The sequence below is a fragment of the Cebus imitator genome, unplaced genomic scaffold (genome assembly GCF_001604975.1).
Source record: "Cebus imitator isolate Cc_AM_T3 unplaced genomic scaffold, Cebus_imitator-1.0 Scaffold111, whole genome shotgun sequence".
Lineage (NCBI taxonomy): Eukaryota > Metazoa > Chordata > Mammalia > Primates > Cebidae > Cebus > Cebus imitator.
In genome coordinates this window covers 1,821,424-1,838,901 of record NW_016107426.1, presented here as the reverse complement: position 1 = coordinate 1,838,901, position 17,478 = coordinate 1,821,424, and the positions used below count along the sequence as shown (strand labels likewise).

General features: G+C 38.7%; 1 protein-coding gene across 6 annotated transcripts in view; it reads right to left on the bottom strand.

The window, feature by feature from the left end:
* VPS8 (VPS8 subunit of CORVET complex) overlaps positions 1-17,478 on the bottom strand; it is a 240,631-nt gene that overhangs the window by 45,302 nt on the left and 177,851 nt on the right. For all 6 annotated transcript variants that reach the window (XM_017538380.2, XM_017538382.2, XM_017538384.2 and 3 more), the window contains 2 exons: positions 4,345-4,425; positions 1,959-2,128 (listed from right to left, as the gene is read on the bottom strand). In XM_017538380.2, the coding sequence (XP_017393869.1) occupies positions 1,959-2,128; positions 4,345-4,425 (251 nt within the window). The remainder of the gene's footprint in view (positions 1-1,958; positions 2,129-4,344; positions 4,426-17,478) is intronic.

Below are 17,478 nucleotides of genomic sequence, written 5' to 3'. Positions count from 1 at the left end.
ATACTCTGTTATAACTACCTTTGCTCCTTTAGTTATTATTTCCAGGTTCCATAGCTTTAAAATACCACTGCCTTCCAAATATATCCAGAATCCTACCGCTTCTTACTCCATGACTATTACCTAGACCATCTCTCACATGGGCTACTACAATAGCCTACCTACTACAATAGTCTGCTTTCCCCCTTGATTGCTCTAGTTCTTTCTTAACACAACATTCAGAGTAATCCCAAGACACAGGTCAGATCACACTACCGCCCCCTCCTCAAAACCATCCAATGGCTTCTCATCTCAGAGTACAAGTCTAACTTTTATTATAGAAATGAGTTAGACCTGGCCCAGCTCCCACACGATTTGGCTTCTGCTCCTCCTCTGACCTCTCCCTCATCTCCCGTGCCTTGGCTGCTCAGGTGGCGCCAGCCTCCTCACTCCCTGGTCCTCAAGAGTGCCACGCCTCTCCCACCTCACGGTCTCCGCACTTGCTGGTCCTCTGCCTGGGGTGCTCTCTTCTGAGGCTGCACAGCCACTTCCTGCAGGTCTCCTCAAATGTCACTTAAACCAGGAGGCTTTCTCAGACTACTCTATAAATGAGTAGCTCCAACATTCCTTTTCCTATATACCATAGCTTGTTGTTATTCATGTAACTAATAACCATATTTTTACGGATTGTCTGTTCATAAGTCACCTAACAGTGAGCCTTTCCCTGGCCAACCTGCATAAAGTACCTGCCCTCCGCCTGCCACCAAACACTCTGTATCTCCTTTAACACTTTCCCCTGTAGTAGTTATCAGTATCTGGCGTTTCACTTGTTGGCTTATGTTTTATCGCCGCCACTACAATGTAAACTCCATGAGGGCAGATCCTTTGTTTTGTTCGTTCTGTATCCTATCCCCTTGAATAGCAGCTGGCATACAGTAGGTACTCAATAAGTACTCAATAAGTATTTCTTGCCTGAATGGGCTCTTTGTGTGATGAGAACTACTGTCTCCTTCCAACCATCAAATCTACCAATCTTCCTGCAGAGCTGGAGCTAACACTCAGATAATGCTTCTCATGCCAGGCACTGTTACGAGTGCCTTATATAAATTATCTCATCCAGTCCTCACAAAACCCCAGGAGGTAGGTACTGTTATCCTATTTACAGATGAGGAAACTAAGATATAAAGAGGTTAAATAACTTGTCCAAGGTCTCACAGACAGCTGGCATGTAGCAGAGTCAAGATTTGAACTTAGGAAGTTTGGCTCCAAGGCCACATCATGTTACCTCTATCCATATATTCTAGATGAGCTGCCTTTGCTCCTGAGACCAACACCTTAACTCTGCACTAGGCTTCTTCTCTTTCTGCATTGTGGCTTAAATATCATACGCTGACACTTCTAAGTTTTCCAGTCCCAACACATCTCCAGATTTCTGACGTATCTGTCTAGCTGGCATCCCTACCTGATGTCTGACAGTACATATCAAACCTCACACATGAAATGCAAAACTCTTGATTTCCCCAGTTCCTTGTACCTGTTCCTCCTCATCTTAGACAATGGTACCATGTTTACCCAATTGCTCAGACTAAAGACTCAATTTTCTCTTAGACTCCACATCGAAAACACCAGCAAGTTATCCCTACCTTTAAAGCACATGTGGAATCCAATCACCTCTCAGCACCTCTGCTTCTCCCTCTCTCTCTACTTAAAGGTCACTTTCTCAGATCCGCTTTTCCTCATTTAACAGCATTTGTCCTGAACACCTCATCCTTCCATCCATTTGGCCCATGTTTTGTTTTTCTCCACAGCTCTTATTCCTCTGTATTTAGGTCTTGCCTGGGCACCCGAGCCTCCACCCCAGTGCAGATTTAAGGTCTGTGAGGGCAGGAACTTGCCTATCATGCGTAACCACGTGTATTGTAGCCTGGTAATGCCACAGATGTACATGTACAATACAAGTAACATTTCCTTCCCTTTCTTACCTAAAGACAATAATTTCATCAGCCATTTCTTGGCGTCTCTTGTACTGCTGCAAACAGATAGAGCAGTAATCTTGTTTGGGATTCAGTCCTCTGGTGACCGAAGCTCTCAGGTTACATAATGACCAATGGAGATCTTGGTTGAGAAGGCTAGTTGTTGTTTCCAGCAGGGTCTACGAAAGAACAAAACAAAAAACAAACAAGCAAAGGGTTAGACAACGAAAGAGACAGAGGAGAGGAATGGTGAATGGCACTTGTTTAATTTTCAACTACCAACAACTAAAATTGGAACACACTATAAAGGGATGAAATTGTTGAAACAAAAAAACATCAGAGCCTCCCAAATTGAAGCAGCTAACCGCAGTGTGCAGTTAATAATGAGTGTAAACATTATTAAGATTCTCAAGTCTGTCACTATTTTCTACTAAGAAATGTGAGCTCTGCCATTCTGCAGCTTAATTCGGTACTGACAGCTTTCAAATGACCAGATAAGCTCATACCTATTTATTACATTTATACAATAACTTCTCTCTGAATGGCTCAGTGTTGTAATAAAGAATACAGCTAAGTCTGGATCCCTGATTTTTTATTGAAACTGCATTCACGGTAATGTTTCAAATATCTTTTCACTAGTAAAGCTAACGGCCATTACTCCACTTTCACCTTCCTTGGGCAGAGAGACACATTTTCCTGATCAGTACTTGTGCGTCATCTGCATCTACTCAAGACCATGACATCTGTCATTAAGTCACATAAAGACATTTTAACAGCCATCACATTAAGTCGTTTTAAGGCTCTCCATATTTATAAAGCATTCTTTTTGTACTGTATCTCATTCTTAACATTCATATATATCATCTGACTATGTATTCGGGTTCTTTTCTCCCAGTCCCACAGGGGAAGAGAGTTAGGGTTCCTTGCTATACAGCTTAGCTCTTTAACTTTACCTGTAATGCAAACATTGTTTTCCTATGGTCCATTCTAATTCTTTCCAATCAGTACCATCTTTTTCTCCTCTTCCATAGTTCCAAAACTGGCAAACGTTTTCTGCCTCGCACTCAACTTTCCCTCTGCTAACCTGGAATCTGTGCCTGCGGGGTATCAAGCTTCAGTGGGCTATGCTTAGCCAAACTGCAAGTCTTACAACATTCTAAGAAAAGCTGTCACCAGATTTTCCTTTTTCTTCTCTCAGATTCTTAAAGAAAAAGCAGACATCATCTCCAACAGACGTAAATGGCACTTTTCCTAGGTGGCTTCATGAGTCACTTTGTAGCACAATGAGAAAAAAGCCCGTAACACCACGCTGGCTCTTACTGAGACTTAAAGCTAAAGGCAACTTTGAGGTGAGGGAAGACTAGTGACCATTCACGGTGATATGATTTGGGGGTGTTCCCACCCAAATCTCATCTTGAACTCTCACGTGTGGTGGGAGTGACCCAGTGGGAGGTAACTGAATCATGGGGACGGGTCTTTCCCATGTTGTTCTTGAGACAACAAGTAAGTCTCACGAGATTGGACGGTATTATAAGGGGGAGTTTCCCTGCACAAGCTCTTATCTGCCACCCCCTGAGACATGCCTTTCACCTTCCGCCATGACTGTGAGGCCTCCCCGGCCATGTGGAACTGTGAGTTCTGTAAACCTCTCTCTTTTGTAAACCGCCCAGTCTCAGGTATGTCTTTATCAGCAGCGTAAAAATGAACTAATACAATCGTTAGTGACAACTATATGTTTCAGAATGCTTAAAATGACTCATTTAATTTTATTTTGCGATTTTCTATATTCACGGTGACCCTTCCTTTTCATGTGGTATAGTTTTGTATGAAATTATTTTTCCAGAGAGTTTCTCATACTTTCATTTGGAGAAAAAGATATTTGTTTCATTACCAATGAATCAAAAAATAAACTAAATTTGAATTATATGCATTTCTACATTCTGAAATTTGTGTGTGTGCACAAATTAAGGTCAAGAGAATTTTTTTTTTTTTTTTAGGGACAGGATCTAGCTCTGTCGCCTGGGGAGTGCGGTGGCATGGTCACAGCTCACTTCAGACTCCGACTCCTGGGTCCCACTGACTGTCCTGAGTAGTTATGATTACAGGCACATTCCACCATGCGCAGCTAGCTTTTTTGTTTTTTGTAGAGACAGAGTCTTGCTATGTTGCCTGGGCTGGTCTCAAACTCCTGGCCTCAAGCAATCCTCCTGTCTCAGTCTCCCACAGTACTGGCATCACAGGTGTGAGCCAGCCTGCCTGGCAAGAGAAATTTCTACCTAACTGCCAGTAAAGAGATAGCATTTTTTTTTTAAAGTATAGATACAAAAGAAAAAAGAAAATAAACAGCTTTTTTTTCTACCTCAGGACAGACAGATATAGCAAGCAGCTTACTTACTTGTTCATAGTTAAAGGTGTCCAACATTCCCAGAATAAGTCCCTGGATTTCTCCAAGTTTTCCTTTCCCATAAACTGGATCCTAATTAGAAAAAATGATAATTGTTATAATTCTATATTTTAAAATTACTTTAAAACATAAGTTATCTGAAAAAGCCAAATGCTCCTAAGTATTTTTGCACAGTCACAAAATGTTTATTCTTCCATAAACTTTCCACTGGAAATGTACCTTAATCTCCCTCTGACCATCTCAAATATTTTTGAAAAACAAAATGTAAATGATCCAAGCCCCTTTCTTAACAATCCTTACAAGTCTAATTAAACTTTACTCTTATTCTGTTTCTGCAAGAAGCCATATACCCTCTGGACAATTTTTTTTTTTTAAATTTTCTTTGCATGAAAGTAGACCCCTGTTAATGCTTAATTATACTTTTGGTCAAGTTCTTAATAAGTACACATTTGTCAAATATCAACAAATGGTACACTATCTTATTATAAATATATATGATAATATTCACTATAATATGTGGATCCAGTATGACAATATAGCTCTGCCATGTGTTTATGACGAGTGTGGTTTGGAGAACAAAGAGGTCTTAAAAGGTTAAATTCTGGGAAAAAGAAATCTTTATAGGTCATTTCTATTTTTATATCAGTACATTTCACTGTAATATACATAATTTAAAAGCAAAATCATGAAAATGACCTCATGCTGGGACACATATAAATTATAGAACGCAAAAGGGAGCTCAAAGCTTCTAGCATGCACCGTCCCACTAGCTCTTCAAATTATTTTCCAAGGATGTCAGCTAGATTCTTCAGCAATGAATAAATGCTGAGGTTTCTCTTAAGTTGTTTGTAAACTATGAAAGAAGAGCATACTTGGGTACCCACGTAAATTTGTTTTTCAAGATGCACACTAGAAAAGACGCAATGACCACTTTTTTTCCTATTGCTTTCTGGTACCTACTGTATCGTGTATGTGGGTGTTTAAAATTAAAATCTTTATTAATTGGGCACTGCTTTAAAATATGAATGATGCCCTAAACAGGAGAGTCTATAAATCATTTGTTTGCCTTGCCTCAGTGAGAAAGTAATAAACAGCTTTTCAGAAGCTAAAAATTACTTTTGCCATAGAGCGAAGATAGAATGTAACGTATATAACATAAATACGGTCCTTTAAAATGTTCTCTTATCGCCTAAAATTCCTGAAAAAGACGGTATCATTGGGGACCAGGCATCAGTCTGAATAAACATGTGAAGATCAAGAAGATCTTTAAGAGCCTCTTATCAGGTGACCACTTCTTTTGGAAAAACTAATTTTTTCAGTTGTATCTGAGCTATTGTGCATCAAAATAACTGTTGCTCCCTCCTTTTTCAATGGGGATCTGATAAAGCAAGAAACACCTTGATTAGTGTTAGATGCAGAGGAAAAGGCCTAAAACTTGAAGTCAGTAGATCTGGATTAATTCTGGTGGTTCTCATTTCAAAACTGAATAAACCAAGACAAGTTATTTGATCTTTCTGAGTGGCACTCTCCTCATGAGAAATATCAGGTATTGCTACTTCCCCAGCTTAATGTGCATAGTTACAGATCAAAAAAAGATAATGAATACTAAAGTGCTTTGTAAACAAGGACATTAGGTAAGGAAGTCAAGTAATATTTAATGGGCATATACTATGTTTTAGGCACTGCACTGGGTGTTGTAGATAACATTGTGAACAAGGGAGACGTGATCTCTGCTTTTATAAAACTCACAGCCTGGGGGTAAGCTAACAGGAAGGCAGGGGTCAAAAAGAGTTTATATTTACAGGTGTGACTGGGGCTGCAGTGAGGGTGGAAGGGCAAGGGAGAAAAAACTTAACTCCTATAATCTAGGACATAAAGTGGAGAGGATTTAAAGTGGATGAAATACTAGGGCTGCTGAGGAAAGTAATGAGGAATTCTACAGAACAGTTAAGGATGAAATTACACAAACTGTCTACAATCTGTTCCAGAAAACAGAAGCACTTTTCTGTTAACTCATTCTCTGAGACCAGCATCACCCCAATACTGAAACCAGACAAAGATGTTACAAGAAAGAAAACTATATGGAGATGCAAAAATCCTCAACAAAATATTAGCAAACTGAATCCAATGATGTATAAAAAGCATTATACATGACAACCAACTCAATGGTATGCAAGGCTGGTTCAACATTTAAAAATCAATTAATGAGCTGGGTGTGGTGGTTCATGCCTATAATCCCAGCACTTAGGGAGGCAGAGGCAGGAGGATGGCTTCAGACCGGGTTAAGACTTGCCTGGGCAACACAGGGAGAACCCATTCTCCACAAAAAAGCGGGGGAAAAAGACAAGAAAAATCAATTACTGTAATCCATCACATCAACAGGTTAAATAAGAAAAATCATATGATCATCTTAGTAGGTGCAGAAAATGTACTTCATAAAATCCAACGCCCATTCATGATAAAAACTGTGAGCAAACAAGGAAAGGAGGGGAACTTCCTCAACTTGAACCCGACAGCTAACATCATACTTAATGGCGAGAAAGTAGATGTTTTTCTTCTAAGACAGGAAATAAGGCAAAGGTATCCCCTCTCACCACTCCTATTCAACATTGTACTGGAAGTTCTAGTCACAGCAGTAAGACAAGAAAAGGAAATACAGATTGGGATATAAAAAGATATACAGATTGGGAAGGAAGAAATAAAACTGTTTGCAGATGACATGGTTGTCTATATAGAAAATTTCAAGGAGTCAACAGCAACCCCCACCAAAAAAAAAACCCTGAAACAAATAAGTGATTATAGCAAAGTTACAGGATACAAGGTAATTATACAAAAGTCGATTGCTTTCCAATATGCTGGCAACCAAGAGTTAGAATTTCAAATTAAAAACACACTACTTGCATTAGTACCTAAAAGACAAATATTTAGATATGTATAATAAAATATACATAAAGTTTGTATAAAGAAAACTGTAAAACCCTAATGAGGGAAAGGAAAAAAGATCTAAATAAATGGAGAGATAGTTCATGTTTATGAACAGAGAGATTTGATATTATTATATTACTTCTTCATTTGATCTGTAAGTTCAATGTATTCCCAGTCAAAATTCCAACAAGTTACTTTGTAGATATCAACACACTGTTTCTAAAGTTTAAAGTAGAGAGGGAAAAGACAAGGAATGGCCAACACAATAATGAGGAAGAACAAAGTTGGATGACTGTCACTCCCTGACTTTAAAATCTATTATAAAACTACAGTAATCAAGACAGTGTTGGTATTGGCAAAGGAATAGAAAACAGATCAATGTAAAAGAATAGAAAACCCAGAAATAGACCCATATGAATATGGCCAACTGAGCAAAGGCAATTCAGTGGAGAAAGGAACAGTCCTTTCAACAGGTGGCGCTGGAACAACTAGTGCCAGCTGTGTGTATCCACATGCAGAAAAATGAATCAACATTGACCATGCAGTCTCCCCCAAAACAAACACAAAACGCATCATAGCCCGAAATGTAAAATGCAAAAATACAAAACTTTTAGGAAAAAACATGGGAGAAAATCTAGGTAACCTTGAGTTTGGTGATGAGCTTTTACATATAACATCAAAAGCATGATCCATGAAAGGAAAAGTCAATAAATTGGACTTTATTAAAAGCAAAACTATGCTGTGTGAAAAACACTGTTAAGAGAATGAAAAGGCCAGCCACAGAGTAGGGAGAAAATATTTGCAAAACACACATGTGATAAAGAACCTTATCCAAAATATGCAAAGAATCCTTAAAACCCAACAAGAAAACAAGCACTTCAAAAAGCACATAAAAGCTCAATAACGCATGTTGTAAGAGAACTACAAATTACAACAATGAGACTACTACACATCTACTAGAATGTCTAAATCCAAAACACTGACAGTACCAAATGCTGGCAAGATATGGAGCAACAGGAACTTTGATTCAGTGCTGGTGGAAATGTAAAATGGTATAGACATTTTAGAGGAGAGTTTGGTGGTTTCTTACAAAAGGAAGCAGTCTTATATAAGCCAGCAATCACATTCCTAGGTATTTACCCAAATGAGTCTAAAACTTCAGTCGACACAAAAGCCTGAATGTTCACAGCTGCTTTACTGAAAACTGTCAGAACTGGAAGGCAACCAAGATGTTCTTTGATGGGTTTATGGATAGACAAAACTGTGGAACATCCACACGATGGAATATAGAGAGATATTAAGAAATGAGCTATCAAGACTCAAAAAGACATGGGAGAACTCTAAGTGCATATTGCTCAGTGAAAAAAGCCAGAATGAAAAGACTATGCACTCTATGATTCCAGTTATACGATATTCTGGAAGAGGTAAAATTACAGGGAGAGTTAAAAAAAAAAAAATCAGTGGGCCAGGCATGGTGGCTCACACCTGTAATCCCTACACTTTGGGAGGTGAAGGTGGGCAGATCACTTGAGGCCAGGAGTTCAAGACCAGCCCTGGTCAACATGGCAAAACCCCATCTCTACTAAAAAATACAAAAATTAGCTGGGCACAGTAGTGCATGCCTGCAATCCCAGCCATTTAGGAGGCTGAGGCATGAGAATCTCTTGAACCTGGAAGGTGGAGGTTGCAGTGAGCAGAGATCATGCCAGTGCACTCCAGCCTGGGCAATTCTTATCTCAAAACAACAAAAAGAAAGAAAAAAAAAATTAGTGGTTGCCAGAGGATTAGGGTAGCGAGGAGGATGAACAGGTGGAGCACAGAGGACGTTTAGGGCAGTGTTGGATATAATAATGGTAGATACAGGACATTATACATTTGTCAAAATCCATACAACTGTACAACACAAAGGGTGATTCCTAATGTAAACTAGGAACTTTAGTTAATTATAATGTATCAGTATTAATTCGCCAATTGTAACAAATATACCACACTAATACAAAGATGGTAACAGCAGACAAAACTGTGTGTGAGAGGGAGAAGGGGTAAAAGGGAATTCTCTGCACTTTCTGTTCATTTTCTCTGTAAATCTAATACTGCTCTAGAAATTAACAGTAAAAATACTAAACCTGAGTGAAAGGTCAGGTTGTATAACTAAGGCTTGCTGACTGATGCAATTCCATGTAGAGTGGCAGCTAGTCAGCCTTTTTCCTGAGGAAAACCTGAAGTATCAAATCTGTTTAGGGTTTATTCCTCTGAGATCATTTAGGGTCTCAAGAAAATGAACCTCTGTCTCCTCCTTGGGAAGTGAGTGCATCCGATGGCTGCTGGAAGGGGAAGAGGAGCAGGGAGAAGCCTATCAGCAGACTTCCCCCAATCCTCATTTTCAGCCCTGTGTTTTATCCCCCCGCTTGTGTCTTAGTCTAGAACCTCTGTAGTTCAATTTCTCTTGCTAACAGACCAATGGCTTCCCATGTCTGTAGCCGAGGTAATAATCTGGGAGGGTGGGAAAGGAACCTGAGGGACTACACATTCATATACAGACTTGAAACACATTCGCACCTCATCTTGTCTTCTGAGTTCTCAGCTCTCATGAGTTGGGATGAGAGAATCAGCTAGCTTCTTGTCAGCGTAACTAACGAAAGACTTTAGGTCACGGTGTCCTCTGCTTTGCTAACTCAGTGGCTGCTCGTCTGTCTTCCCAGTATTTCTTGAAATCTCTCATGTGTTGACAGGGTTTTTCGTGTATCATTTTAATGCCTCTGCTATCTTTTCAATGGGGGGCTTAGCAAGCAGGAAAAATGAATGCTTATAGGTTTAACTATAACTTCATCCTTGACTTTTAAAACAAAAATAGCTTTATAAAGGTCTAATTGACATGGATTTTGGTTAATTTTGACGTAAGTAAATACTTGTCAAACTATCACCACAATCAAAATAATGAATACATCCATCATTCTCCAAAACGTCACGTCCTGTAGCAATCCCTTCTCACTTCCACCTTGAACCTGTAACATCTCACCCTCACCCCCAGACAACCACTATTCTGCTTCCAATCGACATTAGAGATTACTTTGCATTTTCTAGACTTTCACATAAATGGAACCATACAGTATGTATTCTTTCTTGGCCTGGTTTCCTTCACTCACCATAGTACTTCTGAGATCATCTACACTGTAGTGTGCTATGGACTGGATGGATGTCTGTGTCCCGCTCCCCAAATTCCTATGTTGAAGGGCTTACTTCCCAAAATGGTGGTACTGGGAGATGGGGTCTTTGGGAGGTAATTAGGTCAGGAGAGTGGAGTCATGGTGAGTTAGTGACCTGATAAGAAGAGACAGGAGAGCGCTTTCTCTCTCCCCTCACCATCCCCAATCACCATGTAGGGGTACAGTAAAAAAGCAGATGGCTATCTGTGAATCAGGGGGAGGGGCTCACCAATGCCTGACCACGCTGGCACCTGATCTTAAGATGGTCAGCCCCCAGAACTGTGAGAATAAACGTTTGTTGTCTAAGGCATTCAGTCTATGGTACTCTGTTACAGCAGCCCGAGCTACGGCAGTGTACATCAATAGGGGATTTCTTTTTTATAAGCAGTATTCCACGGTAGGGTATACTGTAAGATGCATTTCCATTTACCTGTTAAGGGACACTTGGGTTGTTTCTAGTTGTTGGCTATTACACCTGAACGAGCTACAAACATTTGTGTACAAGGCTTTGTATATGCTTTTATCTATCTCTCTCGAGTAAATATCTAGGAGTTTAATGGCTGGGTCATACGGTAAGTTTATGTGAACTTTCAAAAAAATGGTCAAACTGTTTACCAGAGTGGTTGTACCATTTTCTACTCCCAGTGCAACGTAAGTGCATGAAAGTCCCAGCGTCTCCACAACCTTGCCAGCATTTGGTACAGTTAGTCTTTTCAAATTGAGCCATTCTAATCTGTAGGTAGTGGTATCGCATTGTGGTTTTAATTGACATTTCCCTAATGAGTGATGACGCTGAGTATTTTTTCATATAAATGTTTCATGTAAACATCACACAGTTATCACTGTATCCCTTCTTTGGTAGGGTCTGCTCAAACTTTATGCCCATTTTTCACTGACATATGATAGTCCGATATATTTTGGGGGTACATGTGATATTTTGATATCTGTATATAATATCACAATCATTACAATGTATGTGTATACTGTAATGATTAAATCAGGTTAGCTGGGATAGCCATCACCTGAAACATTTATCTTTTTTCCCATGTTGGGAACATTACAAATCTAGTTTTTTGAAATATATAATAAATTGCTGTTAAATATGATCTCCCTTCTGTACTACTCAATACTAGAACTTATTCCTCCTATTTGCCCACTTTTAATTGAATTGCTCATTTTCTTACTGGGTTTTGAGAGTTCTTATATATTCTACACCTAAGTCTTTTATCAGATATATAATTTGCAAATATTTACTCCCAGTCTGTGACGTGCCTTCTCATTCACTTAACAGAGTCTTTTGAAGAATGGAAGTTTTTAATTTTGAGGAAATCTAATTTATCAATTTCTTCTTTTATGGATCATAAATTGAATGTCACAGCTAAGAAATGGCATGGACCAAGGCAACAAAGATTTTCCCTTATCTTTTCTTACATATAGTGTTTTAAATTTACATTTATGTCTACAATCCATCTTGACTGGATTTCAAAATATTGTGTATATGGTAAGGGGAAACATGGTTACTCAGTTGTTCCAGCACTATGCGCTGAAAAGACTATCCTGAATTGCTTTGGCATATCTGTCCATATCTGTGTGGATATACTTCTGAAATTTCTATTTCATCAATCCTCTGACCTTACAATATCATACAGTCTTGATAACTGTAGCATAAGTGTTAAAATCAGGTAGCATTAATAATCCTACTTTGTTGTTCTATTTCAAAGTTAATTGGTTGTTGAGGTACTTAGCATTTCCCTTAGAATTTCTGGAATCAGTTTGTTAATTTTTACAAATTTGCCTGCTGAGATTTTGAATGAGATTATGATGAATCTATAATTTAATGTGGGAAGATCTGATATCTTACTAATATTTAGTCTCCTGAGTCATGAACAAGGCATACCTCTCCATTTATGCAGGTCTTCCTTAATTTCTCTCAGTGATGTTTTAGAATGCCTAGAACACAGGTTTTCTGTATCTTTTGTCACATTTATCTGTATTTCATTTTGGATGCCATGTCTTATCTTTTGTTACTACTATACAGAAATAAAACCGATTTTTATATATTAATGTTTTATTCTGCAACCCTGTTAAACTCACTTATTATTTTCAGTAGCTTTTTTTGTAGATCCCACTGGATTTCCCACAAAAAGAATCATGTTGTCTAAAACTAAAGACAATGATACCACTTTCTTTCCAATCTGAATGCCTTTATTTCTTTTTGTTGCCTTGTTGCATTGGCTATAATCTCCAGTACGATGGTGAGCAGAAGTGAAAATAGACATTCTGGTCTTGTTCCTAATCTTAGGGAAACACACTCAGTGTTTCACAATTAAGTATGACGCTAGCTGTAAGTTTTCATAGACTCCCTCATCAAGTTGAGAAAGTTTCCTTCTACTCCTAATTTACTGAGAGCTTTTTTTATAAATGGATGTTGAATTTTATAAAATTCTTTTTCTATGTGTCTTGAGTTGATCATATGGTATTTTTGTTTAAAGACTGTTAATATGGTGAATTATATTAATTAATTTTTGGATGTTAAACCTCACATTCCTAGGATAAACCCCACTTGGGCATACTGTTTTATCCTTTTTAATGTTGGATTCGTTTTGCTAACATTTTGTCAAGAATTTTAAGAATTTTCGTATCTATATTCATGAGGGCTATTGGTCTGTATTTTTTTCTTGTAATGTCTTTGCTTGGTTTTGGTAACAGGGTAGTGCTGGCTTCAAATAATGAGTTGCGAAGTATTCACCGCTTTTCAGTTTTCTGCAGTAGTCTGCATAGATTTGGTATATTCTTCCATTAAATGTTGGTAAAACTAATCAGTGAAGCCATCTGAACCTGGGGATTTCTTTGTAGAGGGATTTTTCACCACATACTCAATCTCATTAAAGATATAGGGTTATAAAATTTATTTATTCTTCAATAACATGGCAGTTTATATCTTTCAAGAAGTGTGTACCTTTCATCTAAGTTGTCAAATTTAGTGGCATAAAGTTGATTCTCTTTTTCTAGTTTTTTAAGGTGGAAGCTAAAGTCACTGACTTGAGGCCTTTTTCCTTTCTAGCATAGGTGTTTAGGGCTATACATTTCCCATCAGTATTGCTTAAGTGGCTATCTGCAAACTCTGTTATTTTTTCATTTTCATTCAGTTAAAAGTACTTTTTCTCTTTTAATTACTTTTTTTTTTCATTTTTTTTTCTTTTAGTTATCCAATACTCATTTTTGTCCTGTATCTCTTTTAATTACTTCTTTGATCCATGTGTTACTTATAAATATGTTTGTTTCCAAGTATTTGGGAGTTTTTTCCTGTTATCTTTCTGTTTTTGATTTCCAATTTAACTCTACTTTGATCACAGTGTTTCATTTTTCACTTGACTTCTTGTTTTACAGCTCAGGATACAGTCTCTCTTCATAAATGTTCCACACATATTTGAGAAGAATGTGTATTTGGTTGTTAATTCATATATAAACGTCAGCTAGGTCAACATGGTTGAGGGTACTCAGAAAAAAAGCTGCTGTCATCCTTATTTTCTTCCTCTGCTTCCCATGCCCTCACCTGCTTTTAAGCTTTTCTATTTATCACTAGTTTTGAGTAATTATGATAAGCTTTGTTGTCATTTTCTTCATTTTTTTTTTTAAATATAGACATGGCCTTGCTCTGTTACCCAGGCTAGACTGCAGTGGCATGATCACAGCTCACTGTAACCTCGAACTCCTGGGGTAAAGCAATCCCCGCCGGCCTCAGCCTCCTGAGTAGCTAGAACTATAGGTGCACACCACGACACTCAGCTAATTATTATTATTATTTTTTATTTTTTGTAGAGACGGGGTCTTGCTGCATTGCCTAAGTTGGCAATACAGCAATTCTGGCCTCAGATTCTCTCACTTTGGCCTCCTCAAGTGCTTGGACTGCAGGTGTGAGCACACCTGGCCTCTTCATGTTTCTTGAGTTTGGGTTTTATTGAGCTGTATGCTAACAAGTTTCAATCATTATTCCTTCAACATTTTTTTTCTGTTTTGTCTCCCTTTTCAGGACTCAAGTATGCAAATATTGCGCTGCCTGAAGTTGTGCCACACCTTGCTGATACTCTGTTGATTTTTTTCTGATTCATTTTTCTTTACATGTTTCATTTTGGATAATCCATATTGCTATGTCTTCAAGCTCACTAATCTTTTCTTCTGTTTGGATTTCTTTGTCTGCTAATTCTTATATCCATGTCATATCTTGGTTTCATTTTCCAACTTCTCTGCATACGGGATACATTTTGACTGAATATCAGACATGACACATTTTACTGCTGAGTCCCAGGTAATTTTGTATGCCTAAAGGTATCTTTAAGCTATGATCTTGGATGCTTTTAAGTTACCTGGAGACGGCTTAATACTGTCAGGTCTTGTTTTCAAGATCAGAAAAACACAACTAAAGCCATTTAAGGCTGTTTCCCGCTATTGACTATTCTGCAAACTCTACCCAATGTCCTGTAAACCACAAGGTTTTCTAGTCTCGCAGGAAGCAAGGGCACACAATCTTGGCCTTCAGTGAGTGTAAGTACTGTTCCCTCAAATCTGTCCAGGTGGCTCTTTCCTGGCCTGGGCAGCTTCCTCACACACACTTGCTGATATCTGAGGGGACCTTCCTCGCATCTCTGGTTCTTTTTGTAGCTCTTTCCCAGTACTTTCCCTGCATACTCTTGCCATGTTAGTGCCTCTTGCCTGTTAGTTCCATCTCCTCAAATCAACGAGTATGTCAAAAACTGCTTGTGATCCCCTTTCCTTAACTATCGCCTGGAAACTCTGTCAAGACACTAAGCTGCTGCAAACACAGGGCACATTTTACTTCCTGTCTCTCAGGAATCACTGTCCATCACTGCATGGCAGTCACTATTTGACAACTACTATTTCATGTATTTTGTCCAGTTTTGGGTTGTTTCAAGCAGGAGGGCAAATACAGTCTCTGCTACTCCACCTTGGCCAGGAGTCGGATTCCTCAATCCTTGATTTTAATTCACTCTAGAAATATTGACTGAGTACCTATTATGTGTCAGGTGCCTCTGGGCTAGTTGATGGTAACAGGGCACTAGGCAGTCTTATCTCTCAAGGTCCTTAGATTCTAATGGGAAACAAAAATAAAATAAATAGACCTGACTCTGAGACGCTTCCTCAAACGCAGCTTTGTCATTGCTTTCCTTGCTCATTCATTTACTCACCAAGTTCATCTACTTTTAAGAATTTCACTACCATTTCTACGTTGATGACTTCCAATTCTACATCTCCACTTCTTACCTCTTCCTATAAGCTTTCCTATAAACTCCAGTCTTGGTTTTACCCACTGTTCATGTTAGCCATATGAACCTGAAATTAGGTTCTTTTTTGAGACAGTGTCTCACTCTATCAAGCAGGCTGGAGTGCAGTGGTATGGTCACGGCTCATTGCAGCCTCACCCTTTTAGGCTCAAGTGATCTCCCACCTCAGCCTCCTGAGGACTAGAGGCACATACCACCATGCCCTACTAATTTTGTGTGTGTGTGTGTGTGTGTGTGTGTGTGTGTGTACGTGCGCACACGCAGAGAGACAAGGCCTCATTATGTTGCCCAGGTTGGTGGCTAGGTTCTTTTTGTGTCCCCCTATATATAAATAGTAAAAGTCTGGTGGATTCTATCACCTAAATGATTTCCAAATCCATCTTCTCTTCTTCATTCTATATAATCCAATTAATTATATATGTAACAATACATAACCCTATATATATATAAAACAATACAAAACCCTATTATGTTCTATGTACTCTATACCTTCTGTTGTAATCCCTTCCAGTCTATCCTGTATAATGCAGGATAAGTGATCTTTCTAAAGAAAAACCTCACTCTATCATTCCTCTGTTTAAAATCTTGATGACGACTGATTTTAGAATAAAATCCAAACTCCTTATCATGAATTACAAAGCAATTAAAGACACAGCCCCCGCCTATCTCAAACTTCAGCTCTGTGATTTTTCTTTATTCTTATCCTATGTTCTGAGCACTCTTAAAACACTTGTTAACTCCCCAAACGTACCACACTTTCACCTCAAAATCTTTCTGTATATAAAATAACCCTACCTCCTTTCTTTCCTTGATTTCTTTAGGCTTGTTTAAGAATCAGCTCAGATATCTCCTCTTCCAGGAAATCTTTCTGAATTCCCTAGTCTGTTTCAGGTATACACTTTATTGGTACTCCTTGGCCATATATAGTCATAAATAAATACAACTCAATCTAACTTACTCAAAAAAGTTAATTATAAAAAAATGTATTTTACAGGTCCAATAAGAGGAGCAGGTAAGTCTACAGAGTCACAATGAGGGACTCACATGCCATCAGCTTTTTCTCTCCACACCGTCTCCTCTCCTGGTCTACATGTCTTGAATCCTCCTTATGCATTGTATTCATTTGTGTGTCTCTTTGTGTGTCTGCTACATTTGTATCCTTCTCTCTACAGATTTTGCTTTTCCACTATTCCAGTCCATGTAATGGAAAAGCAGGAACTGTCAGCTCCTGAAATTTCTACTTGATGTAATACAGAGACCTAAAGAGAGACTTATAGGCCTTTTCCAAGTACAATTCTCAAATTTCCTGGAAAGCACAGTGATCGGTCTTGTTTAGGTCATCTGCCCACCCTGAGTCAATTGGCTGGAACCAGGGGGCAGGGTCAGGCTTTCTCATGGCTTCTCCTGCTCTTATGCAGATTAAGTGTAGAAATGTAGGCATGGCAATCACCCTATGTGGAGGCAGGGCAGATAATCCTAAAGGTGGCCACTATTACTTGCCTAGAGCCCTAAGAATAGTTGAATCACATTTTTTGTCTCTTAAATAAGAGCTCTTGGCCGGGCGCGGTGGCCCAAGCCTGTAATCCCAGCACTTTGGGAGGCCGAGGCGGGTGGATCACGAGGTCAAGAGATCGAGACCATCCTGGTCAACATGGTGAAACCCCGTCTCTACTAAAAATACAAAAAATCAG